General features: G+C 65.4%; 3 protein-coding genes across 8 annotated transcripts; 1 reads left to right on the top strand and 2 right to left on the bottom strand.

Annotated features, from left to right (window-relative positions):
* Positions 1 to 459: 459 nt before the first annotated feature.
* LOC310888423 (uncharacterized protein) lies at positions 460 to 5,989 on the top strand. The gene is made up of 13 exons (XM_083815082.1): positions 460 to 614; positions 1,532 to 1,702; positions 1,834 to 1,935; positions 2,174 to 2,224; positions 2,321 to 2,491; positions 2,588 to 2,664; positions 2,768 to 2,875; positions 2,959 to 3,082; positions 3,193 to 3,271; positions 3,365 to 3,494; positions 3,560 to 3,717; positions 3,937 to 4,251; positions 4,680 to 5,989. The coding sequence occupies exons 1-13, from the start codon at positions 597 to 599 to the stop codon at positions 5,975 to 5,977; spliced, it is 2,802 nt and encodes a 933-aa protein (XP_083671208.1). The 5' UTR covers positions 460 to 596; the 3' UTR covers positions 5,978 to 5,989.
* A 78-nt stretch (positions 5,990 to 6,067) lies between these two features.
* Positions 6,068 to 8,856, bottom strand: EIF3G (eukaryotic translation initiation factor 3 subunit G; the record flags this gene model as incomplete). 2 transcript variants are annotated; one of them, XM_083815170.1, is made up of 11 exons in its annotated part: positions 8,748 to 8,856; positions 8,478 to 8,527; positions 7,939 to 8,031; positions 7,752 to 7,840; positions 7,535 to 7,594; positions 7,254 to 7,358; positions 6,977 to 7,166; positions 6,760 to 6,867; positions 6,544 to 6,680; positions 6,267 to 6,373; positions 6,068 to 6,141 (listed from the first exon to the last, which is right to left on the bottom strand). In XM_083815170.1, the coding sequence occupies exons 1-11, from the start codon at positions 8,765 to 8,767 to the stop codon at positions 6,126 to 6,128; spliced, it is 975 nt and encodes a 324-aa protein (XP_083671296.1). In that variant the 5' UTR covers positions 8,768 to 8,856. The 2 variants fall into 2 exon arrangements, with proteins under 2 accessions (XP_083671296.1, XP_083671297.1); XM_083815171.1 differs by lacking the exon at positions 6,068 to 6,141 and having other exon boundaries at positions 6,263 to 6,373.
* Positions 8,857 to 8,960: 104 nt separating this feature from the next.
* Positions 8,961 to 25,442, bottom strand: DNMT1 (DNA methyltransferase 1). 5 transcript variants are annotated; one of them, XM_083815166.1, is made up of 34 exons: positions 25,329 to 25,442; positions 21,520 to 21,562; positions 20,926 to 21,033; positions 20,567 to 20,831; positions 20,252 to 20,324; positions 19,978 to 20,068; positions 19,813 to 19,853; positions 19,500 to 19,551; positions 19,110 to 19,193; positions 18,915 to 19,024; positions 18,692 to 18,810; positions 18,479 to 18,571; positions 17,745 to 17,896; positions 17,456 to 17,643; positions 16,959 to 17,148; positions 16,450 to 16,547; positions 16,170 to 16,317; positions 15,968 to 16,083; positions 15,642 to 15,843; positions 15,409 to 15,542; positions 15,137 to 15,310; positions 14,402 to 14,623; positions 13,598 to 13,790; positions 13,372 to 13,462; positions 12,648 to 12,782; positions 12,213 to 12,495; positions 11,985 to 12,126; positions 11,585 to 11,751; positions 11,325 to 11,502; positions 10,803 to 10,998; positions 9,995 to 10,158; positions 9,791 to 9,907; positions 9,625 to 9,715; positions 8,961 to 9,446 (listed from the first exon to the last, which is right to left on the bottom strand). In XM_083815166.1, exons 1-34 carry the CDS (start codon positions 25,385 to 25,387, stop codon positions 9,400 to 9,402), a joined length of 4,566 nt encoding a protein of 1,521 aa, XP_083671292.1. In that variant the 5' UTR covers positions 25,388 to 25,442; the 3' UTR covers positions 8,961 to 9,399. The 5 variants fall into 5 exon arrangements, with proteins under 5 accessions (XP_083671292.1, XP_083671291.1, XP_083671294.1 ...); XM_083815165.1 differs by having other exon boundaries at positions 15,409 to 15,545; XM_083815168.1 differs by having other exon boundaries at positions 15,409 to 15,545; positions 20,926 to 20,988; positions 25,329 to 25,439.
* Between the last annotated feature and the right edge of the window lie 891 nt (positions 25,443 to 26,333).

Genomic DNA, 26,333 nt, shown 5'->3' on the forward strand with positions numbered 1-26,333 from the left:
AGGGAGTTTTGGGGGGGTTGGAGAGCCCTGAGGGGGGTTCTGGGGGTGTTGGGGAGCCCTGGGGGGACTCTGGGGGTTTTGGGGTGTTTGGAGTAGTGTCAGGGGGAGGTCTGGGGGGGGGCTCTGGGAGTGTTGGGGAACCCTGGGAGGGCTTCGGGGGGCTCTGAGGAGAGGGGTCTGAGGATGTTGGGGGCTCTGGGGGTATTGCGGAGCCCTGGGGGGGCTCTGAGGACGTTGTGGAGCCCCGAGGGGTTTCGGGGCCCCGGGGGGGAGCTCCATTAAAGCTGTGACTTCGTCCCCCCACTGCACTGAGCTTCACACCGGCAGCGACACGGGGGGCTCGGGGCCGGGCCGGGGGTGGCGGAGGGGCCGGACGGGGCCGGCTGAGGCCCCCCCGGTGCCCCCGGACCTCGGAGGCCTCCGGGGGGGGTTTGGGGGGGGGGGCTCTGGGGGAACCATGGCAGCAGCGGGCGGAACGCGAGGCGCCGGCGCGGGGGCGCGTCGGACGGAGGACCGGCCGGAAGTGACGCAACGGGGGAGCGCTGCGGGGCGGGCACCGGAAGTGGCGGCGGCCGCATGGTGGCGGCGGCGGGGAGATGGGGCGGCCCAGCAAGGTCCGGGGGGGGACGGGACCGGGAGCCGGGAACGGGACCGGGATCGGGTTTCGGGGAGTCACTGGGCCTGGGGGACCGGGGATGGGGCCGGGGAACCGGAGCCGGGACCGGGACCAGGCCTCGGGGAGTCTCTGGGACCGGGGGACCGGGGAGGGGGGGTCGGGGCTGGGTCTCGGGGAACCGGGGAAGGGTCCGGGAACGGGCCTCGGGGAGCGGGGAGGGGCTGGGACCAGGATCGGGGAAAGGACCGGGCCTCGGGGAACCGGGGAAGGAACCGGGAGCTGGCCTCGGGGGCCGTGGAACCGGGGCAGGGGCTGGGAACGGGCCTCGGGGAGCCGGGAAAGGGACCGGGACCAGGGAGGGGATCAGGACCCGGCTTCGGAGACCACAGAACCGGGGAAGGGGTTGGGGAATGGGATGTGGGGACCGGGGAAGGGACCGGGACCGGGCTTCGGGGGCCGTGGAACCGGGGAAGGGACCGGGAGCAGGACCGGGGGAGGGACCGGGACCCAGCTTCAGGGGCCGGGGAAGGGTTGGAATGGGCTGAAGGGGGACGGGGAAAGGGCCAGGACCGGGTCTTGGGGGTCATGGGACAAGGGAAGGGACCGGGAACAGGCTTCAGAGAACGGGGAAAGGGCCAGAGAAATGGGAAGGGTCCAGGGCCAGGGAACCGGGGCACGGAACCGGGGAAGGGGCTGGGACCAGGTCTCGGGGAACGGGCCAGGAACGGGCTTCGTGAAATAGGGAAAGGGCAGGACCGTGCCTCAGGGAACGGGGAACCTAGAACCGGGCAGCCCCTGGAGCACAGCATCTCTGGAACCGGGGCTCCGTCCTTCCCGGGGGGGGTGCTCAACAGGGGTTGGGGGTCCCGGGGAGGGCTGCGCCCCCGTTCCCAGTCCTGAGCGGTGCCTCCGTAGACCAAGAACCAGAAGAAGGAGCGGGCGGCGGCGCTGCAGCAGGCGCAGCAGGATTTCAGCACCGTCCCCCACTCCTTCGTCTTCCACCGCGGCCGCGTGGGCAAGAACGTGCGCCAGCTGATCCTGGACGTGCGCAAGGTGATGGAGCCTTACACCGCCCGGGCCCTCAAGGTGAGCGCGCGGGGACGGGGCGGGGGGGGGGGGGGGATCCTGCCCGGTTACCGGGCTCACCGGGAGCCTTTCGGGGGTCGGTTTGGGGCGGGATGATCTCAGGGGCTCGCCCTTTTCCCCCCCCGCCGCAGGTCCGGAAGAAAAACTCGCTGAAGGATTTCGTGGCCGTGGCCGGGCCGCTGGGGGTGACGCATTTTTTGGTCTTCAGCAAATCGAGCTCCAGCATCAACTTCGTGAGTGGCTGCGGGGTTTTTATTTTGGGGAGGGGGGGGAACGGGTTCGGGGGGATGATTTTGGGGGGGCATTTCCTCCCTCCGCTGGCAGCTGCAGGTGATGAAAAATTCCCGCTGAGTCTCTGCGCTGATTTCGTGCAAAGTAAACGCACTGATGCGGCTGCGGCGCTCGCTCCTGGGGGGGGGGATGAGAGGCGCCTCTCCCCCCCTTGCCCAGCGCTGCCCTTTTTCCCCGCAGAAGCTCTTTCGGCTGCCGGGGGGCCCGACGCTGACCTTCAAGGTGACGCAGGTGGGTGCCCGCGCGCGCCGGTCCTGGCCCCGTGGGGACGAGGAGCGGCGTCTCACCGCCGCCCCGTTTTTCCCCCCCCCTGTCGCCCCCCCGCAGTATTCGCTGATCAAGGACGTGGTCTCGTCCCTCAAGCGGCACCGCATGCACGAGCAGCAGTTCACCCAGCACCCGCTGCTGGTGCTCAGCAACTTCGGCCTCCAGCAGATCCACGTCAAGCTGATGGCCACCATGTTCCAGAACATGTTTCCCTCCATCAACGTCCACAAGGTGAGGAGGGGGGGCGGGTGGTCCAGCTCCGGGCAAACCCCCCCCCTGCGGGGGGGCTCGTTTCTGGTCCCAGCTCTTCCTCCTCTGCCCCCCAAGGTCAACCTCAACAGCATCAAGAGGTGTTTGCTCGTCAGCTACGACGCCGAGGCGCAGCTCCTGGATTTCCGACACTAGTAAGCGCGGCGCCGTGGGTCTGGAAATCCTTTTTTCCCCTCGCCGCCTGGCCCTGCTGACCTCCTCCTCCTCCTCCTCCTCCTCTTCCTCCTCGCCCCGCAGCAGCGTGAAGGTGGTGCCCGTGGGCGTGAGCAAAGGCCTGAAGAAGCTGCTGCAGGAGAAATTCCCCAACATGAGCCGCCTGGAGGACATCAGCGAGCTGCTGGTGAAGTGCGTGCGGGGCCGGGAGGGTTCGGAGGCGCCTTCCTCCCGGCCCCAACGCTCCTCTTCCTCCCCCCCAACCCCCCGGGCAGAGACATAAACCTGTCGGAGAGCGAGGCCGAGCAGGACGGGACCCACAACATCCTGGAGCTGCCGCAAGCCTACGCCGGCCGGGGGAACATGAAGGCGCAGCAGAGCGCCGTGCGCCTCACCGAGGTGCGTGGGGAGGCGTCCGGCCTCCCCGTGGAGGCCGCGGTTGTCCCCGGCCTGCTCTGGGGAGCTCGGGGCTGAGCGGGTTTTGTGCTTCCCCCCTCTGCCTTGCGTAGATCGGGCCCCGCATGACGCTGCAGCTCGTGAAGGTGGAGGAGGGCTTGGCGCAGGGCAACGTGCTCTTCCACAGCTTCAGTAAGTGGCGCCGGGCTTCTCCCCGCCGAGCCTCCGCTGCCGGGGGGTGGGCGCCGGCCTCAGCCCCTCGGGGCTCCGTTTTCTCCCCGGCAGTCCACAAAACGGAGGCGGAGGTGCAGGAGATCCTGGCGCGGAAGGAGGCGAAGCTGCAGCTGAAGACGGAGCGGCGGCGGCAGCAGGAGGCGGCCGTGGAGCGCAAGCGGCAGCAGCGGGAGGCTCACCGGTGAGGGGGAGGGAGGGCGGAGGTGAGGCTGGAGGCCGGGCAGGCACCGACACCCGCCTCGGCAGGGAGAAGAGCCTGGCGGGGATCCGGAGGAAACGGCAGCGGGACGGCGACAGCGACGCCGAGGACCCCGGGGCGCCGGAGGAGCAGGATCCGGCCCGGCAGTCGGACGAGAGCGACGCCGAGTATTACCGGCAGGAGGTGGGCGAGGAGCCCGACGAAGGTGAGTCCGCGAGGGGCCGAGCGAGGCCGAGCCTCCCTCTCCTCCCTGCGTGGCTGATGAAGCGAAAACCCTGAGCTGGCCGTGATCTCGGTTCCAAGTAAACGCGCTGACACCTCCCCCGGCGCCAGCGCCGCGTGGCCAACCCCTCTGCCCCGCTGAATTTCCCCTTTTTGTGTTTTTTTTTGTTGTTTTTTTTTTTGTTGGCATCCGCCTGCCCAGATCTCTTTCCCAACCGCGCCAAGAGGCCGCGAGGCCCCTCGGGCTCCGCCGTGCCGCGGAAACGCCAGCGGTGCGGCCAGCGGGAGCAGCCCGGAGCCCCGAAACCTCGCCCGGCAGCACCGGGGAAGCGGCGAAAAAAGGATCCGGCGCGGACGGACTCGAAGCCCCAGGGAGGAGCCGGGCGAAAAGCGGGACGAGGAAGCGAGCGGCCGGCCCGGGAGGGACGGAGCCACGGCCCCAAGAGGAGAGGGAAGCTGCTGACAAGGGGAAAAACGATTTTCAGGCGGCCCGGGCCCGCCAAGAAGGGGAAGCACTGAGGCTGCGGCCGTCTGCCACGCGCCGAGACTGTGGGGGGAGAAGGAAGTGGGCACCGGGGTGGGGGCCCCACTCCTGCTCCTGGGCAATACACGCTTGGAACGACCACGTGGTGCCGTGCTGGCCGTGGGGGGGGAGCAAAAACCGCGGGGGTTAGCTTAATTTAATTAACGTGGGGCGTGATCTGATCGGGCAGAGCTCGATTTGCCCCGCTTGCGCCAGCGGGAAGGGGCCGGGGCCTTCACGACTGCGGTTTCGAGGCGGCTCGAGAAGGGGAAGCTCCCGTCCCTGCCCCGTTTCCTGAGCCTCGGTGCACGGGGTGGGGGTGCTGGGAGGAAGAGGAGCCCCCAGCGTGAGGAAGAGTGTGGCCACCACCTCAGAGGGGCCGGTGAGCCCAAGGAGCGAGCGCAGAGCCGCGACAGGGTGAGTGGGCCAAGTTTTGGGGCTGCGGGGGACCGAGCGCAGCCCTCGACGTGCTCAGCAGGACGGGGGGGGAACGCATTCTGTCCCGGGAAGACCCCCAGGGGGCTCGCTGAGCCTCCCCGCTCTGCCTCCAACCGCCCCGCACCGAGGCAGCAACCCTAAAACCGTCTCCTTCGCCTTCCTCCGCCACCCCCGGGAGTTGGGGGGACACCGCGGCATGGCCAACGCCACCTCGGGCGGCCCCTGCGCCAACTTCAGCCGCTCGCAGGAGCTGCTGTGGCCGGTGCTGGCGGCCCAGTTCCCTCCGGCGCTTCTGGGCAACGCCTTCGCCGTCTTCCGCCTGGCCCGCGAGCGCCCGTGGCCTGCTCCCGTGGTTTATTCCTTCCACCTGGCCCTCAGCGGCGCGCTCTACTCGCTCTCGCTGCCCGCCTTGGCGGCGTATTACCGGCCGCCCAAACGCTGGAGCTACGGCGCGGCCCTCTGCAAGCTCGAGCGCTTCCTCTTCAACTGCAACCTCTACGGCGGCGCCTTCTTCGTCGCCTGCGTCGGCCTCAACCGCTACCTGGGCATCGTCCACCCGCTGCGGTTCCGCGGGCGGCTGCGCTCCCGGCACGCCCGGGCGCTGAGCGGGGCCGTCTGGGCGCTGGCGGCGGGGCTCTCGGCCCCCACGTTGTTTTTTTCGGAGGTGCGGGAGGAGGAGGGCGAGGCGGAGTGCTTGGGGAGCGCGGCGCGGGAGCGCCTGCCGCTCTTCCTCCCCTACAGCCTGGCGCTGGCGGCGCTGGGCTGCGCCCTGCCCTTCCTCCTCACCGCCTTCTGCTACGGCGCCGTGGCCCGCGTGGTTTTTCGCAACCCTCGCCTGGGCCCGTCGGAAAAACGCCGCGTCGGGGTGCTGGCGGGGGCCAGCGTGGCCCTCTACGCCTTCTCCTACCTGCCCTACCACGTCTTCCGCAACCTCAACCTGTGGCGCCGCTGCTGCCTGCGGCCGCCGTCCCTGGAGGACTGCGGCGTCTCGCGCGCCGTCCACGCCGCCGCCCAGCTCGGCAAAATCCTCGTCAACTTCAACGTCTGCCTGCAGCCGCTGCTCTACGCCGCGCTGGCCGACAGCCTGCGCTGCTCCTGCTGCTGCTCCTCCTGCTCCTGCTGCTCCTCCTGCTGCTGCTGCCACCGCGAGGAGCGGGGTGAGCGCCTGGAGCTGCGGCCCGGGAGCGCGGCAGGAGCACGAAACGGCGGCGGCGGCGAGGCCCCGGCGCGGCCCCAGGATCGGAATCCCCTGCCCGGAGAGGGCGGCGATGCGGGGGATTAAAGGTTAAACGGGAAGCGTGGTCTCACAGGGTGATTTTTGGGGTAAAACTGCCTTTTTTTTTTAAAGCTAGGGAGAGAGGAAGCGGCGGCGTAGTGCCGGAGTAGTTTTTATTTAGAGGTGCCAGCTGCTCGCAGGGGAGGCAGCAGCTTCAGTTGGTGGAGGGTCTGTGGAGGAAAATAAATAAAAAAAGACATGGTGAGGACGGGAGCAGCCAGACGCAAGCCCCCAGCACCCCTGGGTGCCCCCCAGCACCCCTGGGTGCCCCCCCCCAGCACCCTCCCGTACTCACTTGGCCCATTCCACGTTGAGGATCAGGTGGTCGTAGCCAAAACCGGAGACCCCGGCGATGGCACGGGCCGCGTCCTCCCGGCGGTGGAAGCTGATGAAGGCAAAACCCTGGGGGGGGGGGGGAGAAAAGTGAGGGAAGGGGTGAGGGAGGAAGAAGGGGGGGGCAGGGAGGAAGAGGGGGGGAGCGGGGAGGAAGAAGGGGGGAGCGGGGAGGAAGAAGGGGGGAGCGGGGAGGAAGAAGGGGGGTGTCACCCCCCCAAAATCCCTCCTGCCCCCACCTTGGACTGCCCCGTGGCCTTGTCCTTGGCCAGGTAGATCCTGGAGATGGAGCCGAACGGGCGGAAGAGCTCCTGCAGGTCGGTCTCGCGCGTGTCCTCGGACAGGTTGGTGACGCGGATGGTGGCGTTGTCGTCGGCTGGGGACAGAGGGGAGGGCTCAGGGGGGGGACAGGAGGCTCGGGGGGGGGACGGGAGGCCGCAGAGGCCGAGCCTTACCCCTGCGGTTGGGCTGCATGGATTCGCCGCGGCGGCTGGCGCCGTCCCTCAGGCTGGGCGGCACGTACTTGCCCGTCTTGCTTTGCTGAGCCTGCACCGGCTCCGGCTCTGCGGGAGGAAGAAAGGGACGGGCGCCCCGGTAAAACCGTGGCCGCCCCGAAAATTCGGGCTTGGGCGGGGGAAGAGAACCCCAGCGGAAGGGTTTCGGGCGCCGTACCTCCCGGCAGCTTCTCCTTCTCGCCCGTGGACAGCCCCAGCTGCTCGGCCAGCTCCTTCTGCATCGGGCCCAGCGTGTCCTTGTAGGGGCAGCGCGTGGTCCAGTGGTCGCCCTTGCAGATGCGGCACGAGACGATCTTCTGCCCCTTCAGCTTGTTCATCGGGTCCTCCTCCTCTTGGCAGTTGAGGTCCTGGGCACGAGGAGAGGGCTCAGCACCTTTTAGCCCCGCTCAGGGGGCTCCCCGCGGGGTCCCCCCCACCCCCTCCCCAGGCCTCACCTCCTTGCTCGTGATGAACGTCATGAAGACGTCGTCGCTCACGGTGGTGGTGGCCACGTTCGGCCCGGGGGCGTCGAACTCCGAGTTGCCGAATTTCTTCCAGTTCTGGGGCAAAACGGGGCCGCTCGGGAAGCTTTAAAGAACTCACCGCTCCCTTTCCCAAGCCGCGCCAAACGCGGACCGGGTAAAAAGCAGCATCCGCTGGAGCGCTGCATTCCATTTTTCCCCCCTCCGTGGAAGGAAATCCCTCCCCGGTACCCTCGCCGCAAAAAAACTCTCACCTTCCGACGTGCCACCGCCTTGGAGGCCTTCCTGGTCTCGATGCGGAAGGTGCGGATGATCTGGGGAAGCGTAAACGGAGACGACTAACGCCCGCAAAAAGCAACGAGCGCGGCGGACACGCTCCCGAACGCCATGCTGGAAGGAGCAGCCCCCTCGGAGCTGCCCTCCCCGGGGAAGAGAGGCAGCAGGGAGAGGTTAAATCCAGGCCCCGCTCACCTTCACCTTCCTCCCATCCTCCTCCTCGCGGTACTCCGTGATGGTCTTGATGTTCCCGTTGATGAGCTCCTTCGGAGAGGGAAGCGGGCCTGCGGGGCGGGGAGCAGTGACGGGGCTGCCCGGGGGGTGGTTTAAGGGCAGGGGAAGAGCCCCCCCCGCCCCCCCGGAGCTTTTGGGCGGCTCTTACCTCCCTTCAGAAGCTCGGCCTCAGCGCTCAGGCTCCCCCCGAGCACCCCCGTCAGGGGGATGTCCTTCAGCAGCTCGCTGGTGATGCATTTGTCTGTAGGAAGAGAAACGGAGAATCGTCGCCGCCAGGGTTCGGAGCGTGCACGGCACGAGGGGGAAAGCACCCCGCCGCTTCTGTGGGGTCCGGTCGCTGGTTTTATGGGGTCCTGGGAAGCAGGGCCTCTCCCAGCAGAGGGGAGAGGAGCCCCGCTCTCTCTCCTGGGCGCAAAAAAAAGCCAAAAAGCTTTAAAATTGCAACCGCCGGGCTTCCTCCGCCCCTAAAATGGGCGACATATGGGTGGTGAGAGGAGCGCTGCTCTCTGCCACGGGTCAGGCACAGCCTGCTCTCTCTCTCAGCCCCAGAAGCCGAGGTTTTGAGCCCCGAACCAAGGCCCTGCGGGGGATTTGAGGCCCGACAGCTCTTTTTTTTTGAGAAAAAAAAACAACAGATGGGCGGCGGGGGGAGGGCAGGCGAGCCGCCCCCCCGCCCCGACCACTCACCGTCTTCTCCTCCCTCCTCTTCCACCTGGTCCGCCCAGCTGGGCTTCGAGCTGCGGACACAGCACAGCTTCAGGCACAGGCACAGGCACCGGCACCGGCACCGGCCCCGCTCCCCGCCCCCCCCCCCCCCCGCCATTTTGAGGCCCCCCCAACCCCCCCCCCCAGGCCCCGACTCCCCGCCGGTTCCCTCCAATTCCCTCCCTCCCCCGGCCCCCGATTCCTCCCCCGAGGCCCCCTCCCGCCGCCCCGGGCCCGGCCCCGCTCCCTCACTCGTAGTCGCCCGTCGGCATCGCCCCGCCGCCTCCCTCACGCTTCCCCACCGGAAGGGAAGCGCTTCACTTCCGGCCAGCCCGGCTTCACTTCCGGCGCCGGGGGCCGGCCGCGCGGTGCGCGCCGGGAAAGCGGTTGCTAAGCAACGCCCCGCTGGGGGGGGCCGAGGCCTACTGCGCCCCCCGAAGCCTGAGAAAGGCGGGGGGGGGGGGCTATAATTTATAGGAGAGATTTATTTGAAGAAATATTACAACATATAAAAACTACATAAAGTATCAATTCCCACTTGTACAAAGCGGCCGATTATTTTCAATACAATGCGGCGTAAAAACGGGAGATGGGGGGGGGCCGGGGCAGGGCCGGGACCGGGGGGGTCCTGCCGGAGGTGCTGGGGGCCCCGTGGGCGCCCTGCCGGGGCCGGGGGGGCTGCACCGGGTGGGGGGGGGAACCGGGGGGGTAGTGGAGTTCGACCATCACAGACAGCGGCGGAGGGCAGAGACGTGGGCACGAGCACAGCCGCAGGGAAGGTCCCACGGACCGAGAATTTTAAAAACAAACAAACAAAAAATCAAAACAAAACAAAACAAAAAAAAAATAAAAGGGGGATAAAATAAATCAGTGCATGTTTGGGAGTCCCGGTGCCGGAGGCGCGTCAGTCAGCCGGTTCCACCGTTTCCATCTTCTCCGGGGCGCTGGGCGCTGTGGGGAGAGGAGGCGGGCGATGGCGGCGGCGCTCCCCAAGCCCCCGTTATTGCCCCCATTAATTCTCCATCTCCCCCATCTTCTGCTTCAATCGAGCAGAACCGCCGGTCCTAACCCCCCGAGCCCCCCGGCGAGGCGCGGCGGCGAGGTGTAGGAACCGCCGGCCCGCACCTACCCGCGGTGTCTTCCCTCAGCTTCGCCAACACGCACGATTTGATCTCCAGCCCGATGGCTTTGGCTAGAGGAGGAGGCACTGCGTTACCGACCTGCGACAGAAGTAGGGTTACGCTCGCGCGGGCCCGGCGGCGCCACGGGGCTGCGCGCGAGCGGCCGCGCTTCACCTGTCTGTGCTTGTCGAGGATGTTTCCGAAGAGCCGGTAGGTATCGGGGAAGCCCTGGGAGCGGGCGCACTCCCTCACGCTCACTACCCGGTGCTGCTCGGGGTGCAGCACCCGGCCCTGCGGCGGCAAAGGAAGCAGTTCAAGAAAGAGCGAGGGAGACACCCTTCGTCTGGGGGGGGGGGGGGCGGATCCAGAGGCACCCACCTGCTTGCCCATGGGTTCGGGGTTGGTGACGGTGGTGCTGAAGAAGCCATCCCACTCCAGCCGCCCGTAGAGCCCGGCCCAGTGGTTGTGCCGGTTGCCGGTGTGGGGCAGGCACCAGGGGATGAGGGTGTTGAACTGCCGGTCCGCGGGGTCGCAGGGCTTCCCTGGGGGAGACGGGGAGCAATTATCCAAACAGAAAAAAAGCAGCAAAAGCTATCAATCAGCTTCTCTCTCCCCAGACTGACCCTGTGGGGCCGCGCGCGCGCCACCAGCCCGATTAAATTTTATCACAGCTCGCTGCAAAACGCCTCTCAAGCAGCTCCCATCGGAGGCGGCCCCGTAAATGCCAGCAATAATAAATAAGCATTTGAGGAACACGGCCACGTCTGTGTCATTGGAAAGCGTGGAAATGAAATAACTTTGCCGGCTGCAGCAGATGAAATTAAAGAATGAAGGCTCGTAGAGCAGGCTGGGAAATTCGCACTCGGGAGGTTTAAAAAAGCAAATAACAGCCGAAGCGGGATGAGTAGAAGGTATTGCTTTATACATTCGAGCTGCGGAGGGAAAATTGGCTTTGCAAGCATTTACATCAACGGCGGAGCAGGGAGCAGCTCGTTCTGCGGGGATGGGGACACCAGGACGATGTCCGTGGGAAGGAATGGGCGTATGGGGTGCTGGGCTGAATTACCTACCCCTAATTAGCAAGGTGAGCAGTGGATTAACCCCCCCGGTTCCACCACGCAAGGTGCGGAACATCTCCCAGTCCACGGGCAGCAACAGGAGACCGCGTTGGGGTGCTGAGGCCTACCTTCCGCGCAGGAGCAGACTCCCCGCAGCGCACCCGAGCTGCTGCGGCCGTTCTTCTTCTCGTGGTGCGTGTACCGCAGCTTGCGCGTGGTCGTGCCGTCCGACAGCCGCACCTCGATGTTGGGCAGGTCACGCCAGTCGGAGCCGGGGGCCAGGGGGATGTGTCTCATCCGCGCCGCGACCAAGGCGCTCATGTCCTGCAAACGCCAAGCCTGCCGTCACCTCCCACCATCGGAGAGCGCCCCAGCGCTCGGTGGCGGGGCAAGGGACTCAGGGGGACACCGGTCAGCCCGGCACCAGGATTGTGGCCCCATTCCTATCACTGGAGAAGGCTGCGGGAGAGGGAGAGATCCCAGCAGCTCCACCAGCCTCCTTTTCCTCTCAAATTGCCAAGTTTGGGGATAAACACACATAGGGACTGCTTGGGGATGAGCTCACCCCGTTTGCTCAGCACCCACCAAACATCCCTGCCCTAATCTCTGGGTCTGGCGGGTGCTAGCGCAGCGTCACCCACCCCACGTACCTTGCAGATGTGATCCCTGAGGATGGGCTGGTACTGGGAGCCCCGGATCTGCCGCTGGAACCAGGACTGGGGCTCCCCGTTGTAGGAGATCTCCAGGGCAGAGGCACCGTTCCGGATCTCGGGCAGGTCGGACATGGTGTCCCGCACCGTGATGGTGCGGAAGGGGCCGGAGTACGTCCTGGGAGCGCGGAGCAAGCGCCGTGAGCAGCTAAACCCTACCCCTGCCCCTCGAGAAGCCACGCGGCGCTCCGAAGGCTCACCGGGTGATATTGCTGACGAACTTCTTGTCGTCCACCACCACGCTCAGCTGGCAGGCACGGGGCGCAAACACGTGCAGGGGCTCGGGGAACATGGGCAGCTTCTCACCGGGAGCCGCAGCAAGGACGATGGCTCTCCGCCGCGTCTGGGCCACGCCGTACTGGCCAGCCTGGGGAGGAAGGGACACGCCTGAGGGGACAGCAACGGGGTCTGGCAATCCCCGTCTAGTCTGCACCCTTAAAAACCTGGGAAATTCCCTCTACCGCGGAGGAGCGAAGGAAACCAAAGAGCTCAAACGGCACCGCTTTGGAGGGGATGGTTCAGAGCAGAGCCAGGCTGGAGTCAAAGGGTTTTTGCTCTCGTTAACTGCCTCGGGGTGCCGGGCTCGTGCCCCGAACCTACCTGCAGGACCCCGAAGGTGCACTGGTAACCCATGCGGACAAGGCAGCGCAGGGTGAGCTTCAGCACCATGGAGCGCTTGAAGGACACGAAGTTCCTGACGTTCTCCAGCAGGAAGAACCGCGGCCGGTAGTAGTCGCAGTAGCTGCCAGGAGGGAGAGGGACCACGAACGAGGATGGAGCAGCGGTCGAGGCTCCTGGGGACGAGCCCGCACCCCGCCACCTCCTTACCTGAGGAAGGAGACCACCAGGGAGTTCTTGAACTTGGAGTAGGTGCGGGAGTTGAAGCGATTCATGCCGCTGAAGCCCTGGCACGGGGGGCCTCCGCACAGCATCTCCACGTCCCCCTTCTGTGGCAGCTTCTGCCCCAGCGAGTTGGTTTTCTCGCCGGACATGACCAGCTTCAGCAGGACGTTGCAGTCCTCCGTGAAGACGGTGGTGCCAGGGTTGTTCAGCCGGAAAGCCTGGGCGGCCGGCTCCCACATCTCGATGGCCCACAGCGTCTCCGACACGCCTGGGGAGACGACGCAGAGCGTCTTGGGCTTGCTTGGATGAGCAGAGCGCCGCTTCGTGCTCCCCGATCCAGCTCGGGGCTCCCAGGATAAGGGATGGAGGAAGCGAGCAGCGAGACGGCCAGCGCCGATTCCCCCCGGCTCTGCCGCTCACCTGCCTGGTGGAAGCCCTCGGAGAGCCCCCCGCAGCCAGAGAACACGTCCAAGGTCCGCAGCTTGGGCAGCTTCAGCTCGGCCGGCTCCTGCTCGCTCTGCTCGCAGGTGACGGACGACTTCCCTTTGCCTTTGCCTGCAAGCAGAGCCCCGCTCACATCAAAAGGCAAAGTCACTTCCTCCTCTCGGTGCTTACGAGGCAAATTTTTCTGCCCTCCTCCGCAGCAGTTAAAACATCGGCTTAAAGCACCTTTCTACCCGTAATTGTTCTGCCACTGCCAGAATACGCCCTTGCATTTGGAAGGAAAGCCTCTCCTCTTTCCCTGCGCCATCCCTTTCCACCCAGCAGCCCGTGGACGCAGTCGGAGAGCTTCAGGCTCAGACCAGAGCAGCAGGAGCTCGTGGAGCAGCTCCCCTCCTTGGCAGGGTACAAAACCCTACGCTAGAGAGCGGTAAGCCCCAGCAGAGGGACGCCAGCAAGTAAAAAACTTCAAGAGGGGCCAGATGCTGTTGCCGAGAGGTTTATTTCAGAGAGGTGAGGCCTTGCACAGCTGTCCCTTAAGAACAGAGCCACAGACCGCAGGGCTGCATCCTGTGAGAGCACCGGAGCGGGAGAAGAGCACAGAAACATCTGGCTGGTGGCAAGTCTTATCTCCGCTCTGCAGCACCTAACGGCAAGCGCGAACGGGTGCCCCAAGCCGCCGCCACCCCCCCTAGACACTCACCTTTCCCTTTGCCCTTCCCCTTCCCTTTATTCCCGGAGCTCCGTGCGTGGTTGGGAGGATCTTCGAAGCTCTTGGTTTTCGCGTTGTAAGCCTGGGGAGGGAGAAGAAGTTTGGGAAGCTTGAACACAAAGAGCTTTCCTCGCCAAGATGCTGTCGCCAAAACGGGAGACGCGGACTGGCAGAGCTCAGGGCATCTGTTCAGGTCCCCTGGGGACGTGCTCCTCACCTCTAAGAAGTAGAAGCGGTCGAGGCCGCCAGCGGAATAGTCCTGGATGCTCTCGGTCAGGTCCTCGCCGTACACCACCGTGCAGCGGCCCTGCACAGCACGGAAGTCGACGGTCGTCTCCTCGTCGCTCCAGTAGAGGAGGTTGATGTCTGCGTGGTAGCTGGCTTTCATGGACTTGTGCGTGTTCTCGGGTCTGCATAAAGAGCTCCTGGTTAGGGGAAACGCTTCGGGGCAAACCCTAAGCGCGGTCCGGCCCAGGTTGTGGTGCTCCCCCGCTGCACAGCTCCATCTCCGCGGAGAGAAGCGGGTTTATTTCCTCCCACAGCACATGTCTGCTAGCACGACCTGGGCGCAGCACCAAAGGGATGACTTGTTTCGTACCAAAAGGAGCTTTGGGGGTTTTCTTGGGGGAGGGAGGGGAAGCCAGCGCTGCGCAGCTAAGCAAATTTAAAGGCAGAGAGATCTGGAAACAAGGCTTCAAGCACGTGGTCTGAGCGTTAGCACGCTCCTCTCCGCTGCCAAGGCTCCTCGCACACATCTCCCCGTGGTGCGCGGGAGATGACTAAGAGCCTGCAAATGTTTGGGTAAACACCCACACCCCGGGACGGCGCTGGCAGCACGCCGCAGTGGAGGCTCCGGTGGCCCCGAACCCCTTCGGGCAGTGCCCACGCTGCTCTCCCCGGCCCTGCAGAGGTGCCTGAGGTACCAGCGGGCTCCGCGGCGACCTTGTGCCGACGCCGCCGAGCTCTTCCCGGCACCCGAAATGCCAGGCAGCCCCGGTGGGAACCTCCCGGCGCCGCTCACCTGTAAAACTTGAAGATGCGCAGCTTGATGTCAGCCTCGTTGGGCTTGCCGTTGCTGCGGATGTTGCAGAAGATCTCCTTGATGCGGCCCACGCGGTAGGGGTCGGGGGCATCCAGGTTGCTGCCCTTGATGTACTCCGAGTACTTGCGGTAGTGCTCCGGGTGCAGCTCCTCGTCCACCGCCTCCTTCTTGGGGCGCTTGGCCGGGCTGGCGGGTTTCATGCTGGGGAGCGGGGAGACAAAACACGTCGGGGAGCCCCTTTCCAGCGCCCCAAATAAAATAACGCAGCCCAGCGCATCCTCCTCCCGCTTCTCTGCTTGCTTCCACCTCTTCTGCTCCCCTCGCTGCAGCGCGGGCACCGAGCCACCCCAGAATGGGGCACGCACGAGCGGCCGGGAGAGCGCGCAGCTGCAAAGCAAGGTGCCTGCACGCTGCAGCCCTCTTCCCAAAGGGCTTTGCCATTTCTCTTCCCCTAATTACAAAGCAGCAGGCAGGGTCTTGTTTCCTCTTTCATCCACCCAAGCTCTTCCTTTTGAAGGAAAACAATACGCGAAGTATTTCGGTTCGTCTGCCAAAACGCGGCAGCTCGGCTCTCGGAGCGAAGTCGCTCCGTTCAATAATGGGGGGGTGAAATCAGGGCTAAAGCTTTCGGAAATCAGGGCGCTGGGCGCTTAGTTTGTGGGATCGACAGAACAGCATCCCTAGAAGTGCTTCCAGCCCCCCGCGAGCACCAACCTGAAGGAAAAGGCTTCCGGCAGGAGGTAGACGCCATCTCCCACCCTGTACTGCACTCCGTTCTTGGTGGCCAGGGCGTAGAACATCTTCCCATCCCCTTCCTCCAGGGGCTCGGCCACTTTGGGTATCTCCTTGTGCCTCACCTCGTCCAGACGCGTGCAGCTCATGCAGAACCTGCGGGACAGGGACAGGAGCGCGGTGACGGGGCCGCGGGGAGGCTCCAGCGCCTCTGGCGAGGAGCGGTTCCTCCGTGCCGCCCGGCTCGCGCTCACTTGTACTTGTTGTCTTCCGTGGGCTCAGTTTTCGGCGGCGACTCGAAGCGAGCGTACTCCTGGTCGTACCACATCTGGTAGAAGTACGTCCTCCCGTCGTCTTCCACCATCTTGATCTCCATGTCCAGCCCGCCCTGCTGGGAGAGAGGTGTTCGCGGGGAGCGGCGCCGCTGCCTCTTTGCCGCGGCCGCCACGCGCCGATTCCAGCCGGAGTTGGCAGGGCTGTCACCCACCTCCATGGACCAGTTCTCCGAGGGCGCCTTGTAGATGACGTTGACTTTGCCGTGGATGTAGGACAGCTGCATGTCCTCGCATTCGTCCACCAGGAAGAGCTCCAGGGGGTCGGAGGTGGCCCCCAGGACGGTGTCCGAGCCCGGGCAGAACCAGTGCGCGTGGAACATCTGCCCGCTGCTGTCCTCCCACATGGCCGTCACCCTGCGGGCGAGGAGCCAGGGTTACGGGGCACCAGGAGGGGGCCGCGTTGCTCTGAGCCTCGCCAGAGCAATTAGGAGAGCCATTAGGGCTCCCTAATCGGCAGCAACCACCAGCAGGGACCGACCTGGCGAGGTAGAGGGGCTTGGTGGGATCGTCGGGGCTGACGGAGACGCAGTCTCCCACCTCCAGGGTCTCCGAGTCGATGCACACCCTCTGGTAGTAGTCCTTCTTCCCATCGCTCTGCGGAAGCACGGGACGGTCGGGGAGAGCTTTAAATCCCCACGAGAGACACGGCACCGCCGCAGCCCCCGTGCGCCCAGCCTCACCTTGACCGGCTCGCCCACCCAGGAGATGCGGCTCTTGTTCTGCTTCTTCTTCCTGCCCTGCAGCATCTTCTTGGGCGACGGCATTTCGGGGATGTTATCGTCCACTTCTTCGTCCTCGTCAGCTTCCCGGACAGCCAGGTTGGGGCACCTGGGGACACAAAAGGACCGTGGCTGCAGCCCCGTTGTGCGGGGACCAGGGCGGACGTGGCACTTCGCAGACCCCGTCCCCTCTCTCCGGAGGGGGAACAAATGCCACCAGGGTGGCTCGGTGGGGACGTACCTCCTCTGCAAACAGGCCTGCTTGCTCCGTCCGCTGCCCCCAAACTTCACCATGTTCTGGCAAGCCTTGCACTTGCCGCACTCGGGCTGCTGGCACACCTGCGGCAGGGAGAAATCAGCTTGAGCGCGGGCAGGAGCAGCAGGGACGCCACAGGCAGGGGCTACGGGGTGGCCTCAGGAATCGCTCCTCTTTGGATTTAAGGAAGAAATCCTTCACCATCAGGGTGGTGAGGCACTGGAACAGTTTTTGCCTGGAGAACTTGTGGATGCCCCAGCGTTGGAAGCGTTCAGAACTGGGTTGGACGAGGCTTTGAGCAACCTGATCTAGTGGGAGACGTCCCAGACCAGAGGGGATCCTTCCAACCCAAACCATTCCGCGGTTCTCTGTCCCGACGGAGCCAGCGAACTCGTAATGTGGGAACCCCCAAATGGGGCTGGGGGCGTTCGGGGTGGAAGGAGAGCCGGGGATGGCACCGTTTCGCCTGGCCCCACACGCCCGCCCGCCGTTACCTCGCAGACGCCGCAGCGCCGGCGCTTCATGGCGTTCTCCTTGTCGTCCTCCTTCTCGTCCTTCTCGATCTGCTCCGAGAAGAAGGTGTCGAAGATGAGGTACACCAGCTTGGTGGTGGTGGCCTTGGTGGGGCCCTTGTCCTTGTCTATTTTGGTGGGGTGCCGGATGGCCTGCCGCCGGACGGCTCGCCTGCGGGCAAGGTGAGAGCCGTGAGCCCGCGCCTCAGACCGCCGAGAGCCCCGCCACGCGCTCCAGCTCAGCACCCCCGTCACCCACAGAGCAAAGAGATTCCCCCTGGGCCAGTTTCGGGAGGATTTCTGCTCCTATCTCCCGCTGCTGCCCGTGCTACGAAGGCACCAGGGCTAAATCCCCAAGTTCTCCCAGCTGGGAGCAAGCACCGGGCTACATCCCGGGAGGATCCTGTCCGCAAAGCCGACGGGGAGCAAACCTTTGGGTTTGCGCGGCCGTGCGGGGAAGGCCGGGGGGGGGGGCTCACCTCTTCCCCAGGGTGACCCCAGCCAGCTTGATCAGGTCTCTCATGCAGGGCGTGATGAGGACGGGGGGCTCGTCGCTGTCCCCGGCTTCGTCGTAGCTTTCCACCTGCTCCACCACGAACTGAGCGTGCCGCAGGAGCGAGTCCTCTGTGAAGCGGTTGAAGTTCAGCCCCGCGGGAGGCACGGTGGTCTGCGAGGACGGGCAGGTTAGGGGTGGGGGGAGAGGACGGCGGAGCAAACACCCCCCGCGCCCTCTCCCCGCGGCCCGGCGCTCCCCCGGGGGTTGCTCACCTCGATCTTGTTGAGCAGATCCTCGTAGCTGACGTCGCGGTTGTTCTGCAGGAACTCCACGACGATCTTGCTCATGTAGATCTTCTCCTGCATCAGGGCGAAGATGGGCGCGTACTCCTCGCTGGGCTCCATCAGGATGTAGTCGGCGAAGGCTGCGGCCGAGAGCGGGAGGTAAACAACCAGGGAACCGGGCGGTCACGACCGAGCTAGGACTGCAGCAGATGGGGTTTTTTTTGGGGGGGGAAGCCAGCCCGTCCGCACGGCTACAAGGGACCTCAGCCCAGGGACAGCTCTGCCCACGCTCACGGCTACCGACACCAGAGCAGGGCGAGCAGGAGCTCGAGGCAGGGCGCAGGGTAGCGGCGCGCTACCCACGGACTTGTCTTTTATTCTTGGCATGCTGCTACCTAATTAGAAAGCAAAGACAACCCCAGGTTTGTTTGCCACTACAAGCTCCGTTTGCTGCCGCACAGGGGAGCTACGTCCTCCTCTGACACCACCTTTGCTTTGAACAGAACAGGTTACCGGAAGGGCGACGTTCCTGTTCCTTGCAGAAACGGGGAAGGGAAACGCTTTCAAACCCCAAAAAAGCAGCTTCTTCCCCCAGCTCGGGCCAGGAGCAAATGGAAAAGCCTCTCCGGGAGCAACCCAGACCCATCCCCGATCGAAGCAAGGCCTTAAACGCTGACGCGGGCGCGCTCCCCGCACCGAGCCCGCCGCCTCGGCTCGCCCACCTGTGGTGAAGCCGATCAGGGCTTTCTCCCCGCCGTCGAACCCCGTGATCCACCAGGCGTTTATGGGCCCCAGCTTCTTGGCCCTCACCCCACCTGCGAGAGAGAAGCCGCGGACGTCAGCCCGAAACCCAAGGAGCTGCAGAGGGGAGAGCCGAGTCCCACGGGGGGGACGCCGGCCCCTCGGACCCCCGGGCTCCTCCGCACCACGCTCACCGTCCAGGCAAGGGTTGTCGTCGTAGATGGGCTTCACAGCTCCGCTGAAATACAGCTCGATGTTCCTCTCGATCAGGCCGGTGTCAAACGGGCACAAGTGACCCCGCTTGTCGTAGACGCTGGTGGGGACGGAGCCGGGTTGCGTTTTGTGTTTTTTTTCCACCAGATTTGTGAATCCGGGGGCTTTTCCTAGCCCGCTTCCCACCCCCCCCCCCCAGCTCACCTAAAAGAGGTGACTTTGTGCTGCGGAAGGTCCTCGTAGCTTTCAAAGCCATCTTCGTTAGCGTCGAAGAGGGACAAGCGCTCATCGGTCAGCATTTCGGGCTCCTCCAGCTGGGCGAGACACAGAGAGGAGGGCGTTGGAGGAGCGCTCCCCGCGTGGCAGCACCCCGCGCCCGAAGCAGGGCCGATTCCTTACGGCATCGTCGGGATCCCCTTGGAAGAATTTGAGGTCAGGGTCGTCGAGGTACTGTCTGCAGTCGACACACTTGGGAGGGGTGGTCTGCAAGACACGGGAGGTGGCGTGAGCTCTTCTCTCCCCTCTCCTCCACCAGCCTCGGGCTCCGAGCTCCTTCCCCGAGCGGCCCCGTGCTCTTGTTCCCGAAGCATCCAGGCTCTTTGAAGGCAGCCAAGGCAGCTCTCGCGGGCCGCGCTGCTCCCCACCTCGCTCGGGTTTTGGTTTTGGGCAGCTGTGCGTGCCGGAAAGGGCTTCCCCCTTCCCTTAGAGAACCCCAGCCACCACGTGGAAGAGCCGCAAGAATAAAAAAGCACCAAAACCGCTGGGGTGCGGGCTGGAAAAGCGACTTACTTTAGCAGGTGTTGTAGTTTTAACCTGAGTAATTTCATCTTTTATCTCAGACCTGGGAGTAAGAAAACACAAAGAGGGGGGGATGAAGGCACAGAGCAGAGAAACGGCCCCGGTGGCCCCTGAAGGCAGCGCGAGCGTGGAGCAGGCTGGATCCCCGGCTTCCCCACGAAACCCCCCTGCTTCCCCCTGCTCCTCCCCGTGCTGATGGGGCCGAACGGCCCCGACCCTGCAGCCCCAACGGGGCCGGAACCGACGCCGCGGGGTCCCAAGGGTCCGCTCAGAAAACGCTCGCACGGCAGGCTCTGCTCCTCACCCTTCTTTGGTTTCGATTTTAATCCTCTTCTCGTCTTGTTCCTTGAGGGAGAAACGAAGGGGTGTACGAGGATGAGGACGGAGCGCGCGGCGGCCTCGGGAACAACGCGCACGCACGAGCAACCCCGGCCACGAGCTCACCCCCCCTGCGGGCACCGCCACGCACCTTCTCCTCCAGCTCCTCCTCATCCTCCTTCTCCGCGCTCACCTCCTGCTTCACCTCCCCGTTCACCTCCTCCGATTTCCGTTTGTTGGACCTGGTGGTTTCAAACGCACGGGGTCAGCCCTCGGGGTTCCGCGCCGGGCGTAACGAGCGTCTCGGGGCGCCGACGGGCTCCGGCTCCTCGTGGGAGCCCGGCGGGTTTGGGGATCGAGAGAGGAGGGTGAAGGCTCCCCGGGGACATCCTGAAGGAGGCGCGGGTCCCACCCCGCGTACTGACCCTTTGGAAAACATGCTCAGGATGCTTGGCTGCCGGCCGGAGCTGCGGGTGACCCGGGAGCTGGCAGGAGACCCTGTTAGGACGACAGCGAGGGTCGGCGTTAGCGGCGTGGGACCCGCTCCCACGGCCCCCAGGCGGCCAACAGCCCCCTCCCTGACACCCCCAGCCCCGAGCAAGGCAAAGAGACCCCGAAACCCCTTCCGGAGGGGCTCCGTTTTTCCACCCCATCGGGAACCGCCGCGCTCCCGCTCCGTGTTGAATCGCAGCGGGCGATTCCCGCCGCCTTTTAAGCGGCTGCAAGAGCAGAGCCGTTACTTTTGCTCTCCCCGTTGGATCTGCTCCTCCTGGCCTTGCGCGCCCGCGGCATGGGGGTTGAGGAAGAGGAAGAGGCGGCCGCTTCCTCCATCTCCATCGCACTGTCCTCTTCCCCGTCGGGTCCTGCCCGCTCCGAGTCCTCGTCGCTGCCGTAGGCGCCGTTCTTGGAGCACCCGTTGGACGCCCGCAGCAGCGGCGCCGCGTCCCCATTCTCCGCCGAGAGCTCTCGGTGGAGCAGGGCTTTCACCTTGGCCAGGTACCTCTCCTGCAGGGGGTGGAGATCGGCATGGTTTGAACGGGGCACGAATAAAATGGAGCTGAGCTCCCCCCCCACAACGAAACCGGGCACCGGGTCTCACCTCCGACAGCTCCTCGCAGCGCAGCTTGGCTTCGAGCTCGCTCAGCTGGTCCCGCACATCCGCCTGCAAGAAGCCCTGGATGAGGCTGAGCTTCTCCTGCACGCTCTCCTGCGGGGACGGAGGGGACAGCGTGGGCCGGGGGCGGACGCGGGTTCCTCCCCGTGGGGGCTCGGCTCCGAACCCGGGCGCCGCTCACCCAGCTGCCGGGGGACCTCCTGACATGACATGATGGCGAGATCCGGGACAACGGGGACGCGGGGACATACGGACCGCACCGGGACCCCCGACCTCACCGCAGGGCACGTGTCCGGGGAAAAGCTGGGCCAGCAAGGGGAGACGGGCTCTCACTTGGCCTGCCCGTCGCGCCGTTCCCCATCCCGCCCTGCCCGGGGTGAGCCCGCCGCCGCGGCCGGCCCCAAACCGGAGCCTCGCGAGCGCTCCCTTCCCGTGCCACGCCGATGAATCACCGCGCGCCAAAGAGGCACCGAGCGCCCGACCGCGAGCCGAAGGCGCGCGCTGGGGGGGGGGGGGGGGAAGGTTGGGGGGAGCCCGGAAAGGCGTTTCCCGACGGCGGCGGCAGCACCCGGCACCCACCTTCTCGCTCAGGCTCTCTTCATCCCGCTCCAAATCTTGCAGCCTGCGGGAGGAGAGAGGCAGGGGGTCAAGGGGGATCCGCGGCGGGGAGGAACGATGGGCGGCTGCGCCCCGAAATCGCGTGTGTCCGTCCGCGTGTCCCCAAATACCCCCCCGCCCCCCCCGCCAAGGAAGGTCACCCTTGCGTGCGTGAGCAGAAAACGGCGCCGTACCCCAAAAATCTACGCCCCGAAACGGCTCCGGGGATGGGGAATAAAGTGCGAGGACGGGCACGGGCACGGCCGAAAAGCCAGGGGGAGCAGCCACGTGTCGCCGTCCCGCGGGCGCACAAAGCGGCGCCGGGACGCCCCCGAGCCCCCCGCGGCCCCCGTTTGGGGGACCCCCAAAGCCGTTCCCGTCCGCCCCCCCCTCCACCCCCACCCCAAAGACCCCTTGGCCCCGGGCAGGACGCGTCCCTCACCGGCAGCTGGGGCCGGCCATGCAGCCGGGGGCGCGGGGAGCCGGATGCGGTGCGCCCGGAAGAGCGGCGGCCGAACCGGAGAGCGAAGCGGCTCGGCACTCGCAGGGGCGCTTGGGGTGGCGGTGGGGACAAGGGGTGTGTGTGTGTGGGGGGGGGACGGGACACGGGGAGGGGTTTGGGGGGGGGACACGCCACACCACACACACACACACACGCGGGGTGAACGCTGGGGGCCCCCCCCCCCCCACCCCCCAACTCGCCGCCGGCCGGGGGATGCCGGGAGGAGAGCGGAAGGGACAATAGCGGCCGGGGAGCGCGGCACAGGAAGCGCCAGCCCCTCCGGGCGCCCTCCCCACGGACACGGGGCGAGCGGGGATTTTTTTGGGGGGGCGGGGGGGGGACGCGCACAGGATGAAGCCCCCCCCCCCCCCAAATATACACGCACACCCCACAAGAGCGGGCGCGAAACCCGTGCCCCCCGGAGGAAGGCGGGAGTCCCGCTTCCGCAACACACCCCCCCACACCCCCCCGGGAGAAATCAAGGCAGGAATTTCCGTGCCCCCCTCCCCGCCACGCTGCCACCCCACGAGGGGACGGGGTTGAGCGTGGTGTGCGTGTCCTCCCCCCCCCCCCCCCCAAAAAAAATAACCCCAACAAACCTTTCTTCCTGCCCCGGGTGGCAGCGCGGGGACAAAGCCACGTGGGGGCACGGGCGGGCGCCCCCGTTGCCACGTGGGGCCCAGCCGCGGGGCAGGCGTTTGCCCCCCCCCCAGTCCTCAGTGACCCCCCCAAATGCTGGGGGTCTGGGCTGCCCCATGCAGAGGAAGGGGGGGGGGGGCAACAGGGGGAGTGGGCGCAGTGGGGGGAACCGTGCCCCACGGCGGTGCTTGGGGCTGGGGATGTGGAGAGGTGCTGGGGGGGGTCAGGGCAAGAATTGGGGGGGGTCACGGCAAGAATTGGGGGCTTTATGGCAGTACTGGGGGGGCCAGGGCGAGAATTGGGAGGGTTATTGCAGTGCTGGGGGGCGTTATTACAGCACCAGGGGGCATTGCACTGCACGGGGGACTTCAGAGCAGTGCGTGGGGGAAAATGCAGTGCGGGGGGGCGGGGGCAAAGAGGGGGGCCGTGCAGTGCATCGGGATCCTCGCACTGCCTGGGGGCGATGCTCTGCACGGGTAGGGGGGGTGGCGGGGGGGCAGCACAGTGCTGTGGGTCAGGGCCCGGCCCGGGGCTGTCGGAGCCGTGCAGCGAGATGCAGTGCAACGAGCGGGGTGTCGGTGCAGTGCAGTGCAGTGCAGTGCAACACGGAGATGGCAGTGCAGCGCAGCGCAACTCAAAGCAGAGCTGCCAGCGCGGTGCAAGGCAATGCAAAGCACGGGGGCTGCCAGCGCAGTGCAGTGAGGGGGGTGTCAGCGCAGTGCGACGCAACACAGGGTGGCTGCCAGTGCAGGGCAAGGCAGGGTGCTGTCACCACACCACGCTGCTGGGCGCTATCAGCACCACACAGCAAGGTGCGGGGCGCTGCCGGGCATCAGGGCTGTGCCCAGGGTGGGCTGCAGAGCACGGGGGGGTCAATGCACAGAGCAGTGGAGGGGGTCACTGTGTTGCATTGCGTTGCATTACATTGCATGGCGCTGCAGCGTGTTGCAGCATGTTGCGTTGCATTGCATTACATTGCCTTGTGGTGCGTTGCATCGTGTTGCATTACACTGCATGCAGCGCGTACATGCTATTGCACCACATTGCATTATATCACATTGCATTGCAATACGTTGCGTTGCGTTATGTCGCATTACATTGCATGGCCTTGCACCGCGTTGCATTGCATCCCGTTATGTCGTACAACATTGCATTACATTGCATTGCATGGCATGGCACTGCACTGAGTTGAATTGCATTGCAGGCCGCTGCATTATGTTGCATTGCATTGCATTGCATTGCAAGGCATTGCATTACGTTGCATGACATCGCACTACGTTGCATCGCATCATATTGCAGCCTGTTGCATTGCATTGCACTGCATAGCCTTGCGTTACATTGCATTGCATGACATCGCATTGCAGCGTGCTGCAGCACGTTGCATTACGTTGCATTGCATCACACTGTGCCATATTGCATTGCATTGCACTACATTGCAGCCTGTTGCATTGCATTACGTTACACCATGTTGCATTGCACCTCAGCCCGTTGCATTGCACTGTATTACATGGCACCATGTTGCATTGTGTTGCACTGCATCCTGTTCCATTGAATTGCATCCCATTCCATTGCACTGTGTTGCATCGCGTTGCACTGCACTGCGTTGCATTGCAGCCCATTGCATTACATCGCACCGTGTTGCATTGCACTGCAGCCCGTTGCGTTGCATTGCACATTGCATTATGCTGCGTTGCATTACAGCCTGTTGCATTACGTTGCGTTGCATTACGTCGCACCGCGCTGCGTTGCATTGCACTGCAGCCCATCGCATCGCATTGCACATTGCATTACGCTGCGCCGTGCTGCATTGCATCATGCTGCATTGCACTGTGTTGCATTGCATGGCAGCCTGTCGCGTTGCATGGCAGCCCGTTGCATGGCAGCCCGTTGCATTGCATTGCAGCCCGTTGCATTGCAGCCCGTTGCATTGCATCGCAGCCCATTGCACTGCATCGCAGCCTGTTGCATTGCAGCCCGTTGCACTGCGTTGCATTGCATTGCAGCCCGTTGCACCGCGTTGCATTGCAGCCCGTTGCATTGCATGGCAGCCCGTTGCATTGCAGCCCGTTGCATTGCATCGCAGCCCATTGCACTGCATCGCAGCCCGTTGCATTGCAGCCCGTTGCATTGCATCGCAGCCTGTTGCATTGCATCGCAGCCCGTTGCATTGCAGCCCGTTGCACTGCGTTGCATCGCAGCCCGTTGCATTGCATTGCAGCCCGTTGCATTGCAGCCCGTTGCATTGCATCGCAGCCCGTTGCACTGCATCGCAGCCTGTTGCATTGCAGCCCGTTGCACTGCGTTGCATCGCAGCCCGTTGCATCGCATGGCAGCCCGTTGCATTGCATTGCAGCCCGTTGCACTGCATCGCAGCCTGTTGCATTGCAGCCCGTTGCACTGCGTTGCATTGCAGCCCGTTGCATTGCATGGCAGCCCGTTGCACTGCAGCCCGTTGCACTGCATGGCAGCCCGTTGCATTGCATGGCAGCCCGTTGCATCGCAGCCCGTTGCATTACGCCGCACCGTGTTGCATCGCACCGCCCCGCCGCAGCCAGCACCGAGCAGCGCCCCCGGGCCGTGCCCCGGCGGTGCCCCGGCGGTGCTCCCGGTGCTCCCGGTGCCGGTACCCCCCGGTGCCCCGGGGACTCACCGTCGGCGCAGCTCGGCGGGCAGCGGGGCCGGGGGCAGCGGCGCGGCCCGGGCCGGCATCGGGAGGGCGGCGGCGGGAGCGGGGCCGGGACGGGAGCGCGCGGAAAACGGCGGGGGCGGGGCCGGGCGGGACCATTCCGGAGAGGGGGGGGGTTGGGGGGGGGGGACCGGGAGGGACCATTCGGGGGTGGGGCGGGGGGAACTAGCCGGGGGTGGGATGTACCATTGTAGGGATTTGGGGGGGGGGTATTTGGGGGGGGGGATGTACCATTGGGGGGATTTGCGGGGGGTAAGGGGGGGGCTGAACTATTGCGGGGGGGTGGGTGGGGGGAGTGGGGCGTGCCACTGTGGGATTTGGGGGGGGATATTTGGGGTGGGACATACCATTGTAGGGATTTGGGGAGGGATTCGGCGGTGGGATGTACCATTGTGGGAGTTTGGGGGGGGATTTTGGGGGGAGGAATGTGCCATTGGGGGGATTTGGGGGGGGTACAGGTGGGGGCTGAACCACTGGAGGGGGGGGATCGGGGTTGGGGTGGACCATTGTGGGGGGTGGAATGTACCACTGGGGGATTTGGAGGGGGGGTGACATTATGGGGGGGTATGGGCCGTACCACTGGGGGGATTTGGGGGGGGATTGAAGGGGGAGGGGGTCGTACCATTGTGGGTATGGGGGGGTTGGGCCGTACCACCGTGGAGATGGGGGGGATATGGGCTGAAACACTGTGGGGTTGAGGGGCTCTGGGTCATACCATTGCTGGGACTGGGGGGGGATTGGGGTCCTACCACTGTGGGGTTGGGGGTGGGGGGAGTGAGGCCCAACCGAGTGCAGCCCCCAGGGCCCCCCCCGAAGGGCCAGAGGTGGCCGTGGGGCAGCAGGGGCCTACGGGGCCTCGTCCGGCCTCGCACACGCGTGTACACAGACATAGGCACGAATACACACCCGTACACACGCGTACGCACGCGTCGAGACCTGCACACACTCGTAGACACGCGTACACACGTA

Source organism: Anser anser, assembly GCF_964211835.1.
Source record: "Anser anser genome assembly, chromosome: 35".
Taxonomy (NCBI): domain Eukaryota; kingdom Metazoa; phylum Chordata; class Aves; order Anseriformes; family Anatidae; genus Anser; species Anser anser.